The 24,330-nt window shown below is 41.6% G+C and overlaps 1 protein-coding gene across 1 annotated transcript in view; it reads right to left on the bottom strand.

The window, feature by feature from the left end:
• Window positions 1-252: 252 nt before the first annotated feature.
• LOC107110186 (sodium bicarbonate cotransporter 3-like) overlaps window positions 253-24,330 on the bottom strand; it is a 40,026-nt gene continuing 15,948 nt past the window's right edge. The window contains exons 2-4 of the mRNA XM_015410924.1: window positions 8,899-8,980; window positions 3,464-3,607; window positions 253-308 (exon numbers count right to left, since the gene is read on the bottom strand). Of these exons, the coding sequence (XP_015266410.1) occupies window positions 253-308; window positions 3,464-3,607; window positions 8,899-8,980 (282 nt within the window). The remainder of the gene's footprint in view (window positions 309-3,463; window positions 3,608-8,898; window positions 8,981-24,330) is intronic.

Raw genomic sequence — 24,330 nt, 5'->3', positions numbered from 1 at the left:
ACCAGTGCCCTCCTGCTTGGGCACATCATCAGCAGCCTCCGCATCAGGTTCCCCTGCAGTGTCCACAGGGCTGGTCTTGGTCACTGGACAAGAGCTCCCACTGGTTCCAGATGGGCTGAGAGGGCATAGTACACATGAGAGGGAGGAGACCACCATTGCTAGTGGCAAGGGTGGTGATGATGGCCAAAGCAGACTCCAAGCCGGGGAAAGGGAGGCCAGGAGGGGCAGGCCGCCACAGTGGGGTCTCTGGCCTCATCCATGGGTTCCCCCAGGCAAGCCATCCTCCAAGAGATCATGCACATTGGGTCCTGGAAAAACAATGAGGGCCAGGGCTCATGAAGTGATCACTCAGCACATCGGACCTTTCTCTCTGGTGGAGGATGTGGGCTTCCAGAGGCTACTATGATGTGTGGCCCCATGGTACGCCATCCCCTCCAGGAGGACCATGAGCCGGCACGGGCTGCCCACCATGTATCAGTCCGCCCAGCCTGCCTGGTCAGGACCAAATCCTCCCGAGCTGGGAGGTCATGTTGCCGTGGCCCGGCACCATCACAACGGGATCCCCAGAGATTTGAGATTCCCCACCTCACCCATCCATCCACCCATGTCCCCCTTGCCTGCCTGGTAGAAAAGTGATTGCTGGTCAGGACCGAATCCTCCTGAGTTTGAAGGTCACATTGCCATGGCCCGGGATCATAACCACGGGGTCCGATGCAGGGTCCCTGTCTCCAGGGGTTTGGGACTTGCAGCCTTACCCATCCACATGCCCAGGTGCTGGCCCTGACACGCCTGACAGCAAAGTGATCACCGTTCAGGAAAGAATCCTCCTGAGCTGGGAGCTCTCGTTGCTCTGGTAAGGGACTCACACATGTCCTGCTTACAGAATTGTCCCTGGGAGAGGAGGCCACCTTGCCAGTGGGTGGAGGGTGGGCTGTGGAGAAAGCACCACCCATCCCTGTGCAAGTGTTCCCCGCGCCCCAGGCTGGGTGGGAGGTTCTGTCCTGGTCAGTGATCCCATTGCTGTTTAAGGGTAAATGGGTCTGGGGAAAAAGCATCTCCCATCCTGTCACTTTCCCAGGCAGGGTGGGAGGCTGGGCCCCAACCAGTCCTCATGTCAAAAGGGCTGGGTGGTTGGCCCCATGAAGACAGAGGCACCCACAACCATGTGGGTGGTCCCCAGGGAAGTCCTCTGGGAGTTGGGTGCCTGTAGCTGAACCAGTTCTGCTCTGGACTGTCTGCAACCGTCACTGGACAGGTCCTCCAGAAGCAGTTTCCCAGGGGGCACCGGTCTTGGGGGTCTGCTACTCGTACCACCCAGTCCCGACAGGCATGTGATTTGGGGGGCACGTGGAGAGCCATGCCAGGGATGGGCTGTGCGAGTTGGAGGCCTCCAGCTCACCTGGGTCAGTTTTGGTCACTCCCGAATTGGCAGGGGTGGATGTCCCATTGAAAAGCATTGTCTCTTTGGGGGTCTGTAGCTCGGCTGCCCAAATTCCAAGAGGGACCAAACTTGGTGGGCACATCTAAGAGAGCTGGAATTAAGCTGAGAATTTGGGCCCCTGGGACCTCCTGGGGTTTTTTTTCTGCATCCAGACCTGTTTGCAAACCAGTTCGCAAACCAGCCGCAGTTTGGTTTGAGAACTGGTCCGGAAATGGGGTCAGTTTGGTTCAGTTCGGTCCGGGGTAAAGTCTGGAAACTGCCCATCCCTAGTTCTTATGTTTCAGGCTAATGAGAGTTTCCGAAGCTATTACTTAAATCCTTATGCTGAGAGGCTTTTGTTCCAGTGTTTTCCCAAACACTCCAGTACACTTTCTTTAAGTATTTTCTGGCTTTTTTGGTTTCCAGAAGGCTGGTACACTGTTTCACTGGGTAGGGAAATTCTCCTCTCGCTAGAAGATCTATCCCCTTTCTTTGCCCCAAATGGGAGTCTTCATCTACTTCCCAAACTTCCTTGCCACCTTTCCCCCAGTTCTCCATCTGTGTTAAACTAGTATCAGCTGAGGCTGAAATCAGACTCAATTCTCCTTCAGCATCCAGTTCACAAGTCTTTCTCTGCTCAGCTGATGCTAACCAATCAGATCTCTTGGAACAGCCTGTCACTCAAGGTTCTTTGGCTCTGTGAAGAATTAACCCTTCACAGTCTTTTATCTGTTTACAAAGCACTTCTAAGCTTTCAAAAGTGCAGTCTGTCACACCATTCTATTTGGGAGGAAATTAAAATGCACTGATTATTAAATGCATTTGGCTGGCTAGTTGAGGATGGTTGGCATGCTAAAATATTTTAGGTAGTTTCTGTAATGGATAGACCTCAGTATCTCATGAAAAAAATAGGCCTCTCCTATTTTAAGTTTAGAATGAAAGCACAACTTTCCACTCCATGGAGCTAGGTCAACCCAGTGGGGATCAATGAAAAATTTCCCCAGCCTACATACCTCTCTCCCTGTTTGCCCACAACATCATTTTCAGGCCATGTTTGAAACACATTAGGACCCAAGGAAAAACATTTATCAGGCAAATTCTCCTTTGGCTTGAGTTTTGAATGGACTGCCGTGTTACGATTGGTCCAAAAACAGAACTCCCTGCATCAGAGAACTTTGGAAAATAAAGATCCCAAGAAGCAAGCTTTTGTCACCTTTTGCCAACTACAAATCCTGGCTGTGGGGAAGGGTGATCCACCTTCCAAAGTAGAGGAATGTGCTGAAGAGATGAAGTGCTTTTGTCAATTTGTTTTTCCCCCTTTTCTATTGTGTAGTTTTGTCTTTGTAGATTCCCCCAATATCTGCTTTGTGTGTGCACAGAAATAAACCTGTGCATTTGTACTTATGGCTCTGAGAGGCTTGCTGGATTATCTTCCCCAAAAACAGCTGCTTTAAACACTTTGCCATAGCTACTTGAGAAGGGTGGGAGATCCTGCACATAGCCTAATGTTCAGGGAATGAAATATAGGATGACCTGAGGCAATCTAACAATTCAAGAATCCCCACGTGGTGGCAGGGAACCTAAGGAAGGGTCCAAGAGGGTATGTACAAAATGCACAGCTGGGTCAGAGGGCTCTATAACCAGATATTACAGTGGTAAATAATTATTTTGCATTGAGCTGGCTTAAAAGTGTCCGATGTATACTTTGACTTTGCAGTTTTGTGAAAAAGGCAGTACTAAAATGTTTTAATAAAAACAACAACAAAACACATCTGAGTGGAAACTGACTAATAATAAGCTAAATGATTTTGTATGATAATACAGTAGATCTTATGAGGCATAATGTACTTGCTATATGGTACAGTGTACTACACAGACCACAAACACAAGCCTTGGAAACCTAAAATATGGTTACATTAGTAGAATACATCCATAGAATCCCACTACATTATCAACTAAAATTACAGTGACAAACAATAACTGTTTTTTTACTGTTGCCTTCTGTAATGTAAAGTTATGTTAAAAATTAATAAAAGTTCTTACCATAGGATGGAGATTCTCGCCCATCTTCTCTATCAGTTTCCTTTTCTTTTCTTCGTCTATGATGTTTATGTCCACGGTGCCTGTGACGCCGTCGGCCTTGCTTTCCAAAAGGAACGTGGACACCTATATACACAGCTCTGTGACCTACAAATGAGTTGTGCAACATATTAGGCTTTAAAAAGGAATCCAGTTCTATAATTATTTATTTATTACTGTTTCATTTCTATACCACCCAAAGCCAAAGCTCTCTGGGGGGTTTAGAACAAGTATAAGAAAGGAGGGGTGGTGGTTTAAGTCACTATATACCAAAAGGAACACAAGCTGTTTAAATTTTATTATACAAACATTTGATGGTTTTTCTAGGACAAAAACTCTTTCATTATTGACTGTCCCAAAATCACCCAGCAAGCTTCATAGTAGAGTGAGGATCTGAACCTGGGTTTCCCAGATTCTAATTTAACATTCTTACCCACCCACTACACAATGTTGGTTCTCTAGCTGAACACGGAGCATCTGCTTGTCTCCTACATGCTTTCATTTGGGTTACAGAAAGAGATTAGGAATGCTGGCCTGTCATGGGAAGGGTAAAACAAGGCTTAGAGATGAAGGATGTTGAGAGGGACACAAGGATAGATGAACATGTTTCTAACATTGTAAGGTCACAAACAAGTGAACTACAGAACAGCAAATCCCCATGTATGAATTCACATGCTGAGGACAGGTCTGTTCAACAGTCTCCCTTTCCTTCACCTCAAAACTAAATAACTAAACCTTCAGAATGTACAAACACAGTAATTCAAGTATGAGGCCCTGATAATCTATGGCTGCGGTCACACGGAACAGAAGCCACACAAGTGAGACGGAAAACAGGCGGAGTTTCCGGGCGCGATCTCACCAGCACATCTGGGAAGCGTAGCACTCCCATGGCACAACCGAGGCTTCCAGCCGAAACTGCGTGGCAAAAAACTAGTACCTCGGAGGTACTAGTTTCCGGAAACTGCGGGGCAAGGGCGGGCGTCTGATCGCGTTTCCGGTGGCATCCGGCGCCCGCCCATGTCCCCTTGCAAATAAGGTGGGGTTTTTTGTTCACGTCTCTGTGGATGCGCACACGCACCCAACGGAGCATGCGCATTAGTCGTGTACACACAAAAACAAAACATTTTGCCGCGGTGCGCGCTTCTTCGTTGCGCACCGGCTTGTCCTGTGATCAGCACCTCTCCCTTGCCATGGAACCTCCACGGTACCTCCACAGGACCTCCATGGGAGGTCTGATCGAGTAACTGCGCAGTAGTTTACCCCAGGGCAAACAGCCACGCTTCTCCCCCGCAGTTTCCTGCCCGTGTGACCGGGGCCCTTGAATATTTTTTGCTTAATACTTATGATTCAACAAGATAGTATCATGCAGCTTAAGATAAAAGGTTTAGAATTTAAAGGGATATACTCTTAAAGACAAGACTTCATCCTCAGTGCTGGCCTCATCCCATAGAAAAGGAAGAAGAATTTTAAGGCTAAAAGAGCAAGTTAAAATGTAAGTAAAAACAACATGGAGGCCAAGTCCTAAGTGAGCACAGCAAGAGTGATTGTAGAAAACGCTTATATGGAGTAGATATTAAGTGGGACTCCTTAATTTGATGTTAGAATGTTCTTGTTTTTTGAATTTTGTGCTTTACATTGACAAAGATTGCAAGTGCACTCCTGAATAACATAAAAGGCCACTCAGAGTGACTATACACTAGATTTTCACTGAAGTCGAGAAGGCAAGACCTCTGCAATATTTTTAAACTCAGACTAATGATACAAAAAAGAAATCTTTTAATAGAGGTACAAATATAAATCAGAAGCAGTATTATATCTCTTTCCTGATTGATTTTGTCAGGTTTTTAAGAAGTTTGGATTAATTATATGACATAATCTAGATTCTACAGTCAACACTTAGAATTATTTTTATTTTATAACAAACAGAGTTTTCAGGCTAGATAACGGTAGAATGCTGATAAAGGCCACTCCTAATACTGTATTGTTTTCCACTCCTAATACTGTATTGTTTTCCAACAAACAGAAAATTCCTTTGGGAGAGCGTACAATTCAAAACGCAGATAAATCTGCCACAGAGTATATCACCGGTCTGCAGTGGCAAATTAGAATCTTGCCATACTGTCTAAGACACACTGATTATCCAAAGGAGAGTAATTGGTAAGGGGAAAAAATCATCCCTTTAATCCACTTTTGGAGGAATATTATATCCAGAAGAACTTCAAGGCAACAGAGAAGACTATACAGGTAAAATCACTGATGTGAAGTCATTTTTCATAAGTGGGGCACAACATAAAATTGAAAACCCAAATTCTTTTCATGGGACAGTACTTGTAAAACAATTCAAAAATACTGCTAACTCAGAAAGTGAGTTTATGTGGCAGCTTTCAAGACTTGTTTCAATTATAGAAAAACCAATATAACTAATGACCTGCAAAGAAACCGAAATAGGCAATGGTGGCAAGGAAAATAGTAGCACGCACACACGCACACACACCCCACAGGGGGATTACTGATGAGCAGCCCCAGAGGCTTCAAAGAGTGGTGTGGCAGACAGTTTAATCTTCCCTTTCCTGCCATTTATGTGCTCCAAAGTGCACCCCCTCTCACTCCCTTTCCCATCAGGGAAAAAGCAACAGAAGGGCTTTTATTTTAAGCTTTAAAATTATCAGAAGGAAAGGGCATCCAAAACCATACTTTCTTGCTCAGACTGGCAGTCTAATGATGCTTTTAGTTTGCTTTTTTGTTGTTGTTGTTCTTAAAGGGGGCTGTGGAATAATACTGAACTCAATGTTACATCTGCTGTGTCCCGTAGAGAACTGGTCGTGTCCAGATGCCTTGTCATGGCCAATGGCTGGCTCAATTAATAAATTATACAAGGCCACAGGGACACGCAGAAAGAGTACTCCTGAAATCCAAGGCAAACCATTCAGAACTTTTAACAAACTTCATTTATGGAACAGTATAATACATTAGAAATTTCACTTTCCAAAGAAACCTCCAGCTGCAATACACTATTATTAAGTATACAATCTGACATTACGTAAGCCTTATAGGGCAAATCAAATGTAGTTGGCTTCAACAGAAATCTAATGTTCTAATACCAGGAAGCAAATCACAGGCAGCCACAGTTTAAAATAGAAAGAAGGCAGATGTAGAAAACTAAAGCTGAAGGGCTTCTTCCATCTGAGATTTAAACCCTGGAGCCTTGGGTATGCTATCTCACAAACTGTAGGTCCGCAGGAACTGCCACCAGTTGAGATTTCCTTTTCTTTAACCAAAAGTCCCTTCAACTACACTGAAATGCAGCCTAACTGAGCCAAATACCTCCAGAAAAAGAATAATTTCTTCACTCTCACTATGGAAACATCTGGCACACATATGCACAACAAGTTGCTGTTAAGAACAGAAATTTAAACTGAAAATGCTTGCCATTGTTTTATGAAAATATTTTAGAGATAACCAGAGATAAAAGAACCATTAAATTCAGATACTATTTATATCTGGTAAAGGAAAACAGAAGTGCGACATAAGTGAGAAAAGCCTCTCTTCAATGCTATTCCTCTGGAATTATCTTGAAATTATGACATGAAAAAAACAGACAGAAAAAGCCACCTTTTTAAAGGATATATCTAGAGCCAAATTTTGTCATGTAAGCAAGAGCTGGCAGACTTGCCCATTTAAAAAAAAATGCCAGCTTTGTCTTCCTTCTAACCTAGACCAAACGCTTAGTGAAAAGTGAGATAAGAAGCATGCTCCTATTTTAAATACAGAGCACGCCTGCAATCTGTCAATAGTTTTCACCCATGTCACCATACAAGATATTTCATTTGGATTTGTTTGTGCAGAGGAGATGAGCTACATTTTCAGCAATTATTTGACCAACCAGGTAGTTCCTTATTCCGCAAACAGCTACTATTATTTTAAAGGACATTGTTACTCATTGCAATTAAGCAGTTTCCTAGGAATAGTTTAATTAGTATTGTAAAGTTTGGAGTCCACACCAGCAGGTCCAGGATAGAAATCTGCTTTATTTGAACTGCGGCACACAAACCCTCAGCCAGGCATCCTCTTGAAATCAGCCTGCATTAAGCCCACCATCCTTAGGAACAGGCCTTGTTTTTACTTGTGAGCCATCCTGAGCAGGTCTCTTGAGTGGCAGTATACATTCCTTATAAAAATAACAAATAATCCTGCTGAAATGTTCCACTAACAGAGCACTTTCCTTCACAGCAATGAGCATTCCTCTAGCATAATTAGTTCTTAAGTTAGCATGAGACTCCTTGGCCCACAGCAAAGTGTTGTTGTTACTGGGAAAGTTCCACAAGCTCCAACATCTTATATTTACTTCAACTACTTTCTAAAGTTAGTATTTCTACATAATAACCCTGAATAACCCTAATCATGTATACAATTTATATTAACTACGTATATAAGCATATAAAGTCTGCAGACAGACTCATCAGTTATCAATCTCTAAAATGTTATCTAGATTCTTTCCATGGTGATGGGGCACAAATAGTCCCAGAACAGCGATATGTATCCATCCCATTTATGTTTGTGATACCTGCTAGTTAGAAAAAACTAGTGAGTTCAGAATACTGCTGTTCCCTTCCTTTGATCTAATTTATTTTAACCAGTGTGAAATGTCACTACTGTCCATGGGTATACACACCTAGCTCCTGGGAACTTTCTCAAACTTCTGCTTGTATAATTAGGGCAGATATTGTTATAGGCATTGTGGTGGAATGCGCCTGCAGGCCCTATTCCTCCCTGCCTTCCTAGGTTTTTCTCAGGACCAGGAGAGGCTTTTCTTCTACTCTCAGGGTAGCTCTTCTCCACCACCTGACCTCTGTGTGGAATTGCCCACTGGGAGAGTCAGGACTGCCAGCTTTCCTTTCCTTTTCTGAGGCCTTGCCTGTATCTCCTGCTGCCCAGTGCCTGGTCACCACAGGGACAGTTTACGGCCTTGTGTGTCCCTGGAGGAATAGCCGCTTGCCAACTGCCTAATTCCTCCAGGAACTTCTTTTAAAATTGCGTGTCCGAGACGGTGGAGGTCTATGTGGTACAGAGAACCCCCGCCAGCATCCAAAGTTATAAAGTATTTACTAAAAAGAAAATGTTTACAAGCTTACTTTTAGCACAGCACCAGACAGAGCAAGGGTTGCAAAAGAAATGGGCAAAAATGCAAATCCTCTGTCCCTCTCTCTATACATGCCCTATCAGATGTTAGAAAATAGGACAGGCTCCTTAGCTTAGGAGTTCTATATCTCTACAGAGTTATCATTACCTTGAAGCTTGCTCCAGCTCTCTAGGCAAGCACATGGTCAAAATGGCTGCCTCCCCCCAGACCTCACCTACGAGATCTGCCTCTTGATGAAAGTTGTGTGAAAGACACTTACTTTCTAGTTCCTCTTTCTCAAAATTTGTGTTGATGGTGGAGCTGATTTTGCCTGTATCCACAACAGCTTCTTCATCATGACCCTAGAAAAACATATACAATTATAGAGCCTTTTTTTCCAAGATGCCAAGAATATATTTCACATACACGTTCTGACATGAAATTTAGTTCTTTTATGCCAACCAGTCTTCTAACTTTACACAACTTTTTCTTCTTTCATGCACACATTAACCAATATTAAAATAAATTTCCCCAGTATGACGCACATTTAGATTTTATTTATTTATTTATTTATTTATTATTTCGATTTGTAGACCGCTCACCCCCTAAGGGCTCTGAGCAGTTTTACATATACAATTTATTACAATCGCTTCCTAGGGCCACACACATACAATTGAGGGGGAATTGACTAACCTAACCTAACCTTTTCTCCTCTGAAAACCAAACCAAAATATGATACATACATGTACTTACAGGGAGAGGATATGGGAAGTAAAATAAAGAATAATCATCATCAATTACATCCATGCTGTTGAAACACTTAAAATACATCCTAAGAAACATACATTATTTGTAGTACATGTAGAATGTTACAGTCCATATCTCACTGTCTGCCACAAAGCATTTTGTATTTTAAGGATGAGGATCTAAACTACTTGCTCCTCTTTCAGGCAAACCACTAGTATAAAATGGCATATATAATTTTCTTAATATTATTTCATTTTTTAATTTTCATTAAAAATGTAAAATCTGTATGATTCCAAAAAAATATTAGAAGAGACCAAAAGAAGTTTCCAGCATTTTTTTTAATGCAAGATCCTCCAGGTAATCTTGAAATTATTGTGCCATAGCGCAACACAGGAATAAACAAGGAAGCTGATTTAAGATGCACTTTAAATTGTTTTCATAATTATTCAGGTAGCTAGGTAAATGAGACTCTCACACACACACAATGCTGCAAGGGGATTCACTAGTCAATCTGCAGGAACCATTTTTTTCTCTCTTTTTTTGGAGGAGAAAAAAAGGAAAGAACACAGTTCCAGATTATTTATTATATGTACTAGAAATAATGCCCGTTGCGGAAATAAATACAACGAGATCTAGAAAGAGGCTCTGGGAGAGTGCTCTGGCTTTGGGCAAACAGTGTCAGTTTCCTGTGGCGACCTCAGCAGGGTTTAATGACAGAGTCCACTGTTTTCTCCAGAGGGACTGATCTCTGCTACCTGAAGAGCATTTGTATGTTTGAGTTATCTGTAGCCCTCACCTGGAGAGTGGTAACCATTGTTACCCATTCTCCTCTCCCCTATGAGGTATGTTATGCAACTGAAAATTCCAACTGCCTTGCGGGGGGGGGGAGTTTGAGGTGTGGAATGGACTGAAGTCCAATCAGCTTCCATATGCAAAAGACCAGGTTGTCGCAGCAGTTGTGGTGTGGGCAGGACCCGGGCTTTGCCTTCTGATTGGTGGCGATATATGCTGAGGAGCAGTGCCATCAGCCATACACTAAGGGAGTGCATTTTAGAATTAGAACTTTGGCACCCACTATTCAATTATATATAAGGAGAGATAACAACACGCTATTTAAACACTTTCATGCCAATTTGAACACATTAAAAGATACAAAATAATCCTAAATAGTTCAATTCATTAAATAAACAAACATTAATCTGATTACACTAAAAGATCAGTAATAGATAAAACAAGCAAGGGGACCACATGGACTTGTGGGGAACACTTCATTTCCGCCTACCCTATTTTCTTTTTCCCTTCCCTGAAAGCCCCCATAGTCTCTTCCCTTTTCCTGATTCTTTCTCTTCTTTCCAACCCACCAGCCAGCCAACCTTTATTTGACCCTTGTCTTCAGCTTTCACTCCCCTCTCCCTGACAGCCTTTACCCAGAGGGCCCAGTTACATTGTGCTGACTGCCAGGCCAGGCCCATGGCAGTGGCATGGAATATCAGCAAGGACTTGTAGCAGTTACTTCATTTCCCCCTATATGTTCTTCCCCACACTATTTCCTCTTTCTTTCCTCCTGGCAGCCCCCTTATCCTTTCCCCCTTCCCCACTTCCTTCTCTCCTTCCCACTCACCAACCAATATTTTATCTGTCCTCCCCACATCTTCAGATTTATTTATTTACATCATTTATATTCGATCTTTCTCCCTAATAGGAATCAAAGCAGCATCGTTCCCCTCTCCTCCATTTTATCCTCACAACAGCCCTGTGAGATAGATTAAGCTGAGTGTGTGTGACTGGCTCAAGGTCACCAAGTGAACTTTCATGGCAGAGTGAGAATTTGAACCCGGATCTCCCAGATCGTAGTTTGAAACTAAGCCATTTAGAATTTTAAAAAATAAGAACCAGCACTTTAAATTGGATACAGAAAACTACTTGGTAGCCAATGGAATGCTTTAAACAGTGGCAAAATGTGTTTCTATAGTTAACAACACTGCTGCTGTAATCTGAACTCATCTAAATTCGAACCGGTGACTGAAATCAGACTCCACTTCTCAAACAAACCAGACAAAATAGATTAAAGGTATATCAATATAACATTCTTCCTGAGACTGAAGTATATCTCTGCAGACTTAATCTAATAGCACCCTGTTACTGCCAAAATGACCTTTAACAGGAGGTTGCAACCACATACAGATGACTGACAAAGAGCACCTTAGTCTGACAGACTTTAAATAACTGACCATGACCCAACCCAGCATATTCAGTCACATCCACCTCTGGGATTGTTTTTTTTACCCTTTTTGCCAGAGTTGGTAAATTAAACCTCAAAATGACCTCATCCATCAGTTTCCTGTACTGCACACAAGACAAGATGGAACCTTGTGCAACTCCATAGAATATATGCTACAAAGCTGACCAACAGTTCCCTAGCAGCATGTTCTGGAAGCACAGAACCTACCAAAACATAGCACCCATCCCAGTCAACTGATCCAGAAAAATACGATGGTTAATGATATCGAAAGCCGTTGAGAGATCCACAGTAATTAACAGTCATACACTCTCTGCCTTTATACTGGAGACCAGGGAAAACAGAGCAGTCTGCTCCAACACCAGGTCTGAACCTGGATTGATGTCCAAGATATTAGCATAACAGTCAATAATATAGATGACACCCTAACTCTGATCTGTCCCTATTACTCCACCAAGCAAAGTTCTTCCTGCTTAAGAAGACTTTGTCTAGCTTAAGCAGAAGAGCTACTTAAATTGGAAGGAGTCTGAAGCCTGAAACTGGAGGAACTTCCACTGTCCTTAGGTAAGAAGCTGCCTTGTATATTTATTTACTAAAACATCCATATCTCCCAACATCCCCTAAGGCTCCAATTGTCTTCCTCGGGTGAACTCCTCAGAGTGGCTTTTTGATAGCAGTAGTATCCTTTATTACGGTCATAGACCAGTATAAATACAAGACAAGATATTACACTTACATAAATTTCAATTAAGAATATGATACAAATATACATTAAAAGTTAAACAAATTATGTACAAAAAGGCAGTTTTGGATGAATAAATACCATAATTGTAACAATATTATCTTATAAAATTAATATACTATTTATGCCAGTCCAGTTTATATCTTAAGTTAAAAAAACATTACTACTATACATTTCTACTGTTCATTTGTGTCTAAGATATTCTGTTGGGCTTTGCAAACTGCTGTGCAAAAATTCACGGTAAGTACTGTAACCTGTGCATTTTCTCCTGTGTGCAGCATTCTAACATAGGTTTGATTTGAACAGCCTGAGTTTCTATCAAGCAAAGGGAATATATGCTTTGAGTGGATCTTTTTTTAAAAAAACAACAACACATTTTTATTGCTTTTCTAAACTACAGATCTACAGGGTCAGGGGATGGGAACAACCTAAAATTATTAGTAACAAGGATCCTTAATACAGAAATTTAAATTGTTGATATATCCCTATTATCAAAGTAGTAAAGCTTTATGCCAATAAATGTATTGTATTTGTATTTGTAAGTAGTAAAGCGTGAGAGTTAATAATATAACAATATCAAATTAAAAAGCAAGCAATCACAAACATATTTGACTGTAGTGTGTGCATCTTAGCTTTAAATTTATGCATTAACAATGGATATCAGACTATCAAAGTTAATCTATTTTCGTTGTTTCTTTCCTCTGAGCTTCTTATCAAAGTCCAATTTAATTTTTAGCTGTTTAGGGGCAGCATCCCCTAATTCTGCCTCAGTATTCAAAGACTCTGCCGAGCTACTCAAAGAGGTATCAGAACTTTCTCCAACTTCATCATCATCTTCTTCTTCTACATCTTTGTTATCCTCCACTTTCTCAGATCCATCTGTCGCTTTCTGTTGTTGCTTCAAGAACATTTTTGCTTTATGAACAAAGTCAATCTTTTCTTTTTTGCCATTGAAGTTGAAGATAAGGCCTTCCAGTACTATCCATCTGTAAGGAGTGGCATTTGTTTTGCAAAAACAATGCTAAGTTTCTGTACTGTCTCCTACTTTTCCTAATTTCAAATGGAATATCTTTTAAAACTTTAATTTGTTCTCCTTTGATTTTCAAGACATTTTGGTTAGTCGTTTTCAAAATTATATCCCTTGTGGACTTTTTTGCGAATTTCACATATACTTCCCCGGGTAGCTTGTATTTCTTTATACATTCTGGTTACGTATGATAAACCAGCTCTTGACTTAGTCTCTTTCAAATTCTCATCTTTCTGCTCCGGAATGAAATCTCAGGACATACGCTGATTTCTCCATTTGAAGAAGTAACAATTGCTGATTCCAAGAGATTTTCTCTTTTTCCACAACCCCCAGTCTTTGTTCAATCTCTTTGATCTTAACGTCAACTGTTTCATCTTCTTGGCTACCCTCTCTGTTTTTGCTGAAGTTTCATTAAGCTCCTTTTGCAATGTATCAAACTTGTCATTAAGGTTGGTCATCTGCAGCAATCATTTTAGGAAAGTCTGTGGTTACATCCGGTTTGGTAGCCAGAGATGATGTGCTGGCAGTTCCTGTTATAAGTTTCGCTTTCACCGCCAGCCACCGCTGCGTCATTGTTTACAGTAAGAGAAAAGTTTTAAAAGTCTCTGAAAGTCCAATAACTTACCGCTTTCTTGCTAATGAGCACAACTTTCAGCCAGATTCTGCTTCCTTCAAGCCATCCTTTCAGTCCCCGCTTAACTCAGTCTTTTTGGGATTGGGCGCCCCCCCTTCCGCTTGTTTGGAGCTTTGGTTTGCTCGCGTTTAATCAATTTGCTGAGTCGTGGATTCACTCACATTTTTACTTGCATTTGTTTAGCATGTAGAGATGATCATTTCTTCGGATCACTTGTGTGCTCTGGCAGGTATGCGCCTCATGGTGCCATTGCTGGCTCCATGCCACGAGGACCTATCAGGGGGCCCAAGATAAACTCGGACTCCTCCCCATCGGCATGTTTTGCGGGTCGCTCACATAAGAGCTGTGATGGAGCACACCTGCATGCAAGTTGCCAAAAACCGGAAGTCTGCTTTGAGTGGATCTTTTGATGAAAAGGGCAGTGGAGTAGGACATGTTCTATTGTTCCTACCTCAGCTCTTTCGCAAGACAGTCTCTCTCTTCCAAGGGAATCTTTTTGTATTGCCTCTCTAATTCCACTGTAGGGAGGGCTTGCCATCTAGCAAGAGAGGAATCCCTGCAGTGCCCTGGAATCTCTAACTAAAATAAGTAATTGGCCGGGGAGACTATATATCTGACTCGAAGTGAGGCCAGAAAAGTTGGTGAACTCCGTACATCGTACTGCCACTCGGTATCAAAAACCCTTTGCTTTACCAATGCCTTCGCTTAATCAAATCCTACTTTTAGAATCAATTGGGGGGGGGGATCCCAAAGCAACCCACTTGCCAATTACAGCATTCTCCCATGAGGATTTGAAACTGTCTTTAAGAATAAGGGGGGGGGTTAGTCCCTTGGGATGTTTGTATGTTTATTTTTTGTTTGTCTGTGTAAAATATGTGAAAATTTTAATAAAATTCTGCCTTCTGGGGCAGTTAAAAAAATTACTTAATTTTAGCCACTGAATACCCTGGCTGACTCCAATCTCAGGTTTGCTTTTGAAACCTATTCAGGCATCTGAAAGATTGCTCTTATGAATTTTGACTGTACTCACTCTAGCGGGGCAAAATAAGGTGAGGGCCTAATTATTGTTCCATATAAAAGTTGGGCTAATGTTTTAGCCTGAAAGAGTTTGAGGGTGGCAAATATATAATGCTCTCCCTTAGTATGTAAAAATTTAACAATAGCTTGGGTGGATTTTTGCCCTATTTTGGCTTTGTGCTCACAGTGAACTTTCGTTGCTCCAGTTGCTTGCATTGCCATGCCCAGGTAGTTAAAGCTAGCTAGTCTTTTGACCATCAATACTCCGTCATCTAATTTTAGGTACATTTTTTAAAAAAAACATTATTTTACTTTTTGATCATTTATTTTCAAATGCTCATCACTACAATAATGACTGTAATTACTGAGAGTTAGCATGGGTTTCTCAAGAACAAGTCATATCAGACTACCCTTATCTGTTTTTTTTGAGAAAGTTACTACCTTGCTGGATTAGGGGAATCCTGTAGACATAGTTTATCTTGATTTCAGTAAGGCTTTTGATCAGGTTCCACATAATATTCTTGTTGACAAATTGGAAAAATGTGTTTTGCGTCCTATGACTGTTAATGTGGATCTGTAACTGGTTGACAGATTGCACCCAAAGAGTGCTTGTGAATAGTTCTTCATCTTCTTGGAGAGGAGTGACAAGTGGAGACCTTAAAGAATGATTTGGATGAAGGGATACAGGGAATGTTTATTAAATTTGCAGATGATACTAAATTGGGAGGGGTAGAACATACAGTAAAGTCAGGATGCAGAATAATCCTGATAGGCTGCAAAACTGGGCTAAAACAAATAAAATGAATTTCAACACAGATAAATGTAAAGTTCTGCATTTAGATAGGAAAAATCAAAAACATAACTATAGGTTGGGGAAGACTTTTCTTGGCAGTAGTATGTGCAAAAAGGATCTAGGGGTCTTAGTAGACCATACACTGAACATGAGTGTTTTCAGCAGTGTGATGCGGTTACTAAAAAGGCAAATGCGATTTTGGGCTGTATCAACAGAAGTATAGTGTCCAGATCACACGAAGAGATGGTACCACTTTACTCTGCTCTGGTTAGACCACACCTATTGTGTTCAGATTTGGGCAACACAATTTAAGAAGGATATAGAAAGTTGGAACGTGTCCTGAGGAGAGCAACAAAGATGGGGAGGGGTCTAGAGACCAAGTCCTATGAGGAAAGGTTGAAGGAGCTGGGTATGTTTAGCCTGGAGAGGAGACAACTGAGAGGTGATATGATAACCATCTTCAGGTACTTGAAGGGATCTCACATGGAGAATGGTACAGAGTTGTTTTCTGTTGCCCCAGGAGGTTGGACAAGAACCAAAGGATTGAAATTAAATCTAAAGAGTTTTTGGCTAAAGATTAGGAAGAACTTCCTGACAGTTAGAGTGGTTCCTCAGTGGAACAGGCTTCCTCAGGAGGTGGTGGGCTCTCCTTTGGAGGTTTTCAAACAGAGGCTAGATGGCCATCTGACAGCAATGTGGATTCTGTGAACTTAGGCAGATCATGCGAGGGAGGGCAGGAAGGGTTGCCTCAGTGCTTTGTTCTTGTGACCCCTTCTTACATGCCCAGGGAAATGTTGATTGCCACCTTGGGGTTGGGAAGCAATTTTTCTCCAAGCCAGTTTGGTCAGGGATCATGGAGACTTTTTGTCATCTTCTGGGCGTGGAACAATGGTCACTGCAGGTGTGGAGGGGGAGGTATTTGTGAATTTCCTGCGTTGTGCAGGGGGTTGGACTAGAAGACCCTGGAGGTCCCTTCCAACTCTATGATTCTATTATTCTAAAAGCTTTTAGGGCCCATCTTAAAACCCCTGGGGTTCTGGAAAGAATTACTGTATCATGGGCATACAACCGTATCAATATCTTACAATCCAATAGTTTAGGAGAATGACATACAAGACTACTTATCTGACTTACCATACTGTTAATAGATAAATAGTAATGGGGCTAATAAACAACCTTGTTTCATTCTCTTAGATGTTTTAACAGGGTTCGAGAAGTGTCCCTTTATATGACTGATATCCATCAATCTCAAGATCTTTGGTCATCCACGTTTCCTGACCCAAATATCATAATTTCTTTGACAAAGATCTTACTTGAGGTCCGTGCCTAGGAACTAGCCAGTGATATTCCATGTTATAATCTTTAATGGTTTTATCATATCTGGATTACACTGGTCTGGACACTGTCATGCCATCAAATTTGTTTCCTGTAATTTCTTTTGATTCGAGTTGTCTCTGTTCAATGTATCCTCTTCTGTAATCAGACAAAGATCAGGATCATCGACAGGGACAACCAAATTAGTTTTAGCATTTTCTCTGTTTATTATTAGTTAGCTCAAGAGCGGGTTGATTTTGTCTTGAAAGGCTGGAAGTGGCAGCCTCTGGGCTCCCTTTGGATAGATTCATAGTGATGGAACAGCAGCTTGCAGTTCTTCCATTTGAGAGGGAGTTTTGCTTATTCTTAAGGAGGATACTAGTATCAACAACCTGTTTATCAAAACATGTTGATCTTCTGCTGGTAAGATGCTGAAGGTGGATAAAAGGTTTGCTTCAACCTCTTCCTCCAATTGTCCAAAGCTTTCCTTCTGTGATTCAGAGTGAGGAGGATTGTAACGTTTTATATCCAGTAGGAGTTTTGGTCTTTTCACCTCAGCTTCCAAGTTAAGGGATGGTAAATTTAATGGTACTGGCTGATCTAATAACATTAAAGGATTTTCTAATCCTGGCTTCTTTTTTGTTGTTAAAATTATAAGTGGTTTGACTACGTGCTTTGTCGATGAGGCTCAAAGAATTAGTTCCTGAGTTACAGATTTCTTTAAATGCCTCTGAAGACTAATCTTGAATTTAGCAAAAACTGGGGCATTCTTAAACATAAGATTAGGAATACGATTTGTACGGAAAAATAAAAGGAGCCATTTGAATCAAATAGGAACAGACAGTTGTTCCACTTTTGTGAGGTCAATGGTGTCAGGGTCAATCTTCAATATGTGACTTCCAGTTTAAGCGTTTTGCCGCTCGGACACATCCCGTCTCACTCTGATGGGACCCGGCTGACGGGAGGGGTCTGAGTTTGTCCTGGACCTGTAGGAGACCCTCAGCTTGGGGAGCTGAGGAGAGCCTCTTCCAAGGCGACGGCCAAGGAATTGAGGCTCACCTTATCCTCGAAACGTACCGTCACCACGGAGCCAAGATGGCGCTTAGAGATGACTGCCGGACCAAGCAACCACAATCAAAACTTTAAAATGCTTCCAAAAGATCTCCAGGTCTCCAAACTGTGAGTTAAGCAATACTCAGGTAAAAAAGCGAACAGACCTTGGTAGTAATTGGAAGCACCTAAGTTTGAAGTGTGGAGGGAGAGGGACTCAAGCACCTCCCCCCCTCTTTTTGGAAAGGATTTAAAAGTGGGTTTAAATTGGAAATAAGCGCATAAAAAGTTAAGCGAATGCAAAAACTGTCAATATATACAAAGCGGATTTAAATCATATAACTTTTGTCTTGTTTTGGGAAACTTACTTCTTGTTGATATTATGGCTGGAAGAGGACGGAGGGCATCAGAGAAAAAACTTGTGACCAGAAATAGCATACCAATGACTCCCTCTCAGAACCAGGAAGTAACTACAGACTTTTCTTCACTGTTAGCAAATACACTGCGCCCCCTAATGGAACAGATGACTAACCTCAACGCCAAACTGGACAGTGTTCAAAAACAACTGAATCAAATGGATAAAAGAACCTCAGTAACCGAGAAAACGCTGAAAAAAATGGAAAAACAGACTGAGAGTATCAACAAAAGAGTGGATGAAGCAGAGAAGGAAAGATCCTCCGATAAAACACAATTAATACAGCTCCCGCTGGAAACATCTATGTATGTTCTACGTTTCCATGGGATTCCTGAAGAGAAGAACGAGGATTTAAAAGAACTCTTGGCGGAGGCTTTGACCCCACTAATGGATTACAAACAAGACTTATTGAAAGAGATGGATGTGGCCTACAGGACTTACCCAGATTTTATAAACAAAAACAAACTCCTAGGGGAAACCTATGTAAAATTCCCAAAATGATCTACCAGAGAACTGGTATTAAAATCTACAATGGCTGGTATTAAAATCTACAATGGGGAGGCCCCTAAAAATTAAGGATGAAGAGATAAAAATAGACATCCCCTTTGAAGTCAGAAAATGGAGGAAATTATACAGGATGCTTACACTCACTCTGCAAAAAAAGGGAATACCATATAGATGGTTATTCCCGGGGGGACTGAGCTTTAATTATTTGATTAAAAAAAATAAAATTAACTCTGTTCCAAAAGCAGAAAAAAATATGGATCAAATGTTCAACTCAAAATATAAGAAGAAAGAAAAGAATTAAAAACCAGACCAAGAAGAAGAAGAAGAATCCTACTCACAGGATTCGAAAAGCTCTACTTCCACAACACCAGAATCATTGGAATCGGAGAAAGGAGCAGCCACCCCCAAACTCAAGAAAATGAAGAAACGCAGGAAGAAAATACTCTAGAACAAGAACAATAGGTCTTAAAGGCAGAATTTGTGCTAAGCATGTTAAGCAATATTGCAATGAACCAACTTGTATACTAAACTTGTAATAATAGGTTAATAAGCCTTACCTTAGCTAACTGGATCGTGATATGTATTAGCTTTCCCTTCCTCAAATCCAATAGATGAAATAGTTTAGAATAGTAGTTTCCTTCCCCCATCAAGTAGTTTTTTATGTATTAGTTTGTCCTTTTCCCATTTCCCATAGTTAAAGTGTTAGGGCTTTAGTATCCCTCCCCTTTCCAATTTTTTAGTTATAGTTTTTGTAGTTTATAGAAAATGCAAATAAAAAAATCCCCTTCGGGGGGTACAATATGTATGCCAGATGCTTTTTGGCCTGCCATTTTGTGGACCAACTGATGTATTTCCCCCAAATTGGGGATACATTTATGTGGCTACACATAAAGGATCATAGACCAGCAATGGAATGTTATTGTTTCAGCTGGTTGGAATGGTTTTAAAAGATATCCTAATGTTCTCTGGCTTCTCCATGATGGACTCATCTTGTTCGTTAGTAAAAATTCTGGCAGGGCCCTGGGAATGTTTTTTAATTTTTATCTTCCCTTCTACTGTCCTGCAGAGCACTCAAAATTAACTTAAGTTGGTCAAAGATTTTTTTAAATCATTTCTGCATTGTTTGATTTGCTAGTACCTCTATCTCCACTGTTTTTTCAGGATTTTTCGGGTACTGTAATTGGGACAAAAGGCTTTTATGATTTTGCTCAGTCTGGGCTTGTAGGCAAATATCTCCTTCCTCTTTCTCTTCCAGGCACTAAAACCTATTATGTAACTTAAATGGGACATAAAAATCCTCTAACCTGGATTGCTTGCTCAGTGGAGATCTCTCCCTCTGAAGTATATGCCTTTTTTTTGAACAGTTGAAAATAGTGAGTCTACTCCGGCTGTCGACCTTCAGCCTTTAAACAGTTTTCCTTCTCCTTTACTGAAAATAATCAGTCTCCCAAGTAGAGTCTGACTTCCATAGAAAACCCTCATCAGATTATAATTGTCTTCAGTACAGAGCACTATATAAAGAATAAAATTGGCTTATTCGTCAAAGCTCCATAATGACGACTAGTATTTAAGCATCTTACCCATTGTTTTCTCAAAACAGGTGAGGAGGTTTTCCCAGTCTCTTCTTTTTGCTTTTTCTAGCAGTACTGTAAACCTGGCTCAGCAGAAGCTTTTTATCTCAAAATTCTCCTTGTGCTTACAGTTTCTCCACCGAAGTTGTTTCCATGTATTCCTTCACTGACTGGCCTCCCTAATTGGGGGTGATTAATGTAGAGTTGTTTTTCAAGTCTCTCTGCAAGCTTTAAACTACAGACTGTACTTGAAATCAAATTATTTGCTGTTATGCCATTAATGAACTTTTTAGCAAAACTTATGAAAGTTTAAGAGGTTGAAAGGAGAAAAAACTGTGGAGATTGACTGTAAGCATCTGTGTCGGACACTACCCCAGAAGTTCGATTGGCCTTTTGATAGAAGGTAGGGTGTCTTTGAATGTGTCACAGCAGTGGTTCTCTGGCCCACAACAGCTGCCAGTTGGGGGTGGGTGACCCTCCTCCAGACAATGCCAAGTTCAGAATGCAGAGTATAGTTTTTACCCATTAGGCTAAATAAACTGATCTTGCTTAACTAGGAAAGGCAAATTAGTGTGATTTGGAGGACATCTTGGTGGTGGGTGATTCCCACCATCCACTCCGGGAGGCAGGAACAACTTTTTCCCTTCCTTCCTGTCTCCGCTGTGGGAGTCACTGGTCCTTCAGTTCCTGCCTCATCAGGGAGAACAGTTAGAGAGTAGGCTGTCCTATTTTCTATTTCTCTTCTTATTTCACTTACCTCATTAACTCTTAACTTTTCCCTTGATTTTACTGGATCTTTTTCCTACTGGCTCCCTTTCCTTTCTTGGCTTCCCGGCTCAGGGAAAGAAGAGAGTGAAGACAAAGCTCCTTAAAGGAGCAGCAAGCAATTCAAATCATCGGCTCGCATAGTGCATCTTTTGCCCACTCAAGCCATGATTCATCGGGAGGACAGCGATTACTTCCTCTCTGAAGCAGAGTTGAAGGCTCCACTCATAGCAGAAGAGTCCTCAGATCAAGCTGGCAACCACGCTAACAGTGCTGTCTTAGCTGCAATACATCAGTTGGCCGAACAAGAGATTTAGCATGTATAGTGAGATAAGCCAAAATCTCTGTTAAGGTACTCAGAACAATGGAACCCCCCAGGACTTAACAGAGATATCAGCTTTTTATCTCACTACACATGCTGAGTCACTCAGTTCTCATTTATATCAAACTTTGTTGGTCTTACAGGTGCCAATGGTCTCAAACTTAGTTTCAACATCTGTTGTTAACTCCTTTTTTTATCTGTATACCAACTTACTACTATTTACAAGTCTTACACACACACCACTACCTATATGTAACATCTGAGGAAATCTGTTTCAATGAATCTGAAGGAGTGTACATACTAGGGCCCCGTTCATACAAGGCGTTTTGGGTCGGGAGTGGGCCGGATTGGAGACGGAGCAAACGGGCGCGATCCCACACCAACATCTGGCTGGCGTTGCGCTCCCGTCTCCGATCTGGCCCTTCCCTCGATGAGGCACGTCAAAAGTGAACCACCTACCCGAGGTGGTTCATCCGGACAACGCGCCGCAAGCCAGGCCGTCCCCAGCTCCTAGCCGAACTGCGCATGCTCCGACATGCGCAGTTCGGCAGGCTCCCCGTCAGGGCCGTGTTTTCTCCCCGGCGTCTGATCGTGCCAGGGAGAAAAGGCGCCGCGGCCAGGGGATCCGTGGGATCCTGCCGCGGCGTCTCAACTAAAGCCGCGCTTTTAGAGGCTTTTCCCCTGCCATGTGGCAGGGGCCTAAGTCACTCAGTTCTCACTTGTACCCAGAATTGTATTTTATTTGTCTTGTGGGTACCATGGGACTCAAACCTCATTCCCACATCTGTTTCTTAATGCTTGTATTTGTATGCTAATTTACTGCCATTCACAGATCTTTCTTACATCCAACCTCAGCTATAATCATCCAATACTTATGCATCTTGACTCTAAATCACCCACCCCATATAAGTAAAGGGTGAAGAGGTTCTGTCCCACTGTATCTGAGGAAATGTGCTTGCACAAGAAAGCTTATACCGTGAATAAAACTTTGTTGGACTTAAAGGTGCCACTGGACTCAAACTTTGTTCTGCTGCTTCAGACCAACATGGCCACCCACCTGAATCTATCTTCAAGGTTGCAAAATGTTTCTTTTGAAGAGACAGTCATTATGTAAAATAAAACTTGTGTTGCATTTTTATTGCAACTGTATCAAATACATTTACTGTAAATACATAAATATCCTCAAACTGACTGGAACATTTTAAGAAGTAGCGTTCAAATTCTGTTATAAAATTGTTCTTTATAAAGGGTTTCCAGTCAGCAATAAATATAGATGTTGTTTTTTCTCTGATCAACAAGGTAAGTTTGGCAATCTTTGCCGATTCCATCATCTTCACCAGCCATTCCTCTGTTGTGGGTAATGTCCTACCTTCCCACTTTTGAGCATAATAGTCTCGCTGCCATTATCATTAGAGGTGTGCAAAAAATAATATCGGTAATTTTCAGGTTCTGGTATATTGAACCCTAAGAACATTGGTATTTTCCAATATTCTTAAGTCCCAAGAGTGGTATGGCATTGACATTTAGGATTTTTTTTAAAAAAAAACTAAAATTTTCAGCTCCATTATTACCTATGAGGACCATTGGTCCCCACAGGTATAATGGAGAATTAATCACGCGCAGAGTCACGATGACGATGCGTGGCTTGGAGGAGAAAGAATTTAAAGAGAACACTGTCTCTTTAAATGCCTCCTGCCTTCTCCAAGCGTGGTGGCGGGGGCACCACTGCCACAGGAAGTAGGCATTTAAAGAGACTACAGTCTGTTTAAATGCCTACTGCCTTTTCCGAGCGCATATGCCTTCTGGCCGCAGTGGCAGCGGGGCTTGGAGGAGTAGGTATTTAAAGAGACTGTGATCTCTTACAATGCCTTCTTGGTACAGCTGAATGCACCCAAATAAAAGCCAAAAAAAACCCGACTTTTGGGGGGGTCAGCTATATCAGTAGCCGAATACAGATCTCTGATCTGCATTCAGCTTCAAAATCCGTGAAAAATACCGGTAAGGTATTTAAGATCTTCTCAATTGATGACTGTTTTTCTACCCAAATTTTTTTAGCTTTATTACATGTCCAATATAAGTGATAAAATGTCCCTTCATGTTGTTAACATTTCCAGGATAAATTCAAAATATCTTTATACATTCTAGCTAATTTCTCTAGAGACATATACCAATGGTACATCATTTCACAGAAATTCTCTTTTAAGACTAGAACGGGATGTCAAACATATGGGCTGCAGAACAGACCTGGCCCCTGCAAGCCTCCAATCCAGACTGAGAGAAACTGATTCTGTGCTGCTTCCTGCTTCCAACACTGCAGCTCCTTTTGGCCAGTCTTTCCTATGTCCTGTTTCAGAGGAGAGAAAGAAAGCCTTCCCTCAATTGGTTGAGGGGAGGGCTCCTCCCTCCTCCTTCTCTGGGCAGGGAGGGGGAGGGAAGGAGAAGGGGGGGGAATGGTGTCTTGTGGAACTTTCAAGAAGACCAGCAACTTTTTATTTCAGGTATAAGCTTTTATGTACAAGCACACTTTTTCTTCTTCAGAGACAGAGAAGAAAGGAAACAGCCAGAGTGA

The sequence above is a fragment of the Gekko japonicus genome, unplaced genomic scaffold (genome assembly GCF_001447785.1).
Source record: "Gekko japonicus isolate JY-2015 unplaced genomic scaffold, Gekko_japonicus_V1.1 scaffold220, whole genome shotgun sequence".
In the NCBI taxonomy this organism is placed as follows: domain Eukaryota; kingdom Metazoa; phylum Chordata; class Lepidosauria; order Squamata; family Gekkonidae; genus Gekko; species Gekko japonicus.
Note: the sequence above shows the minus strand (reverse complement) of the source record. Positions and strands in the feature narration are given on the sequence as shown.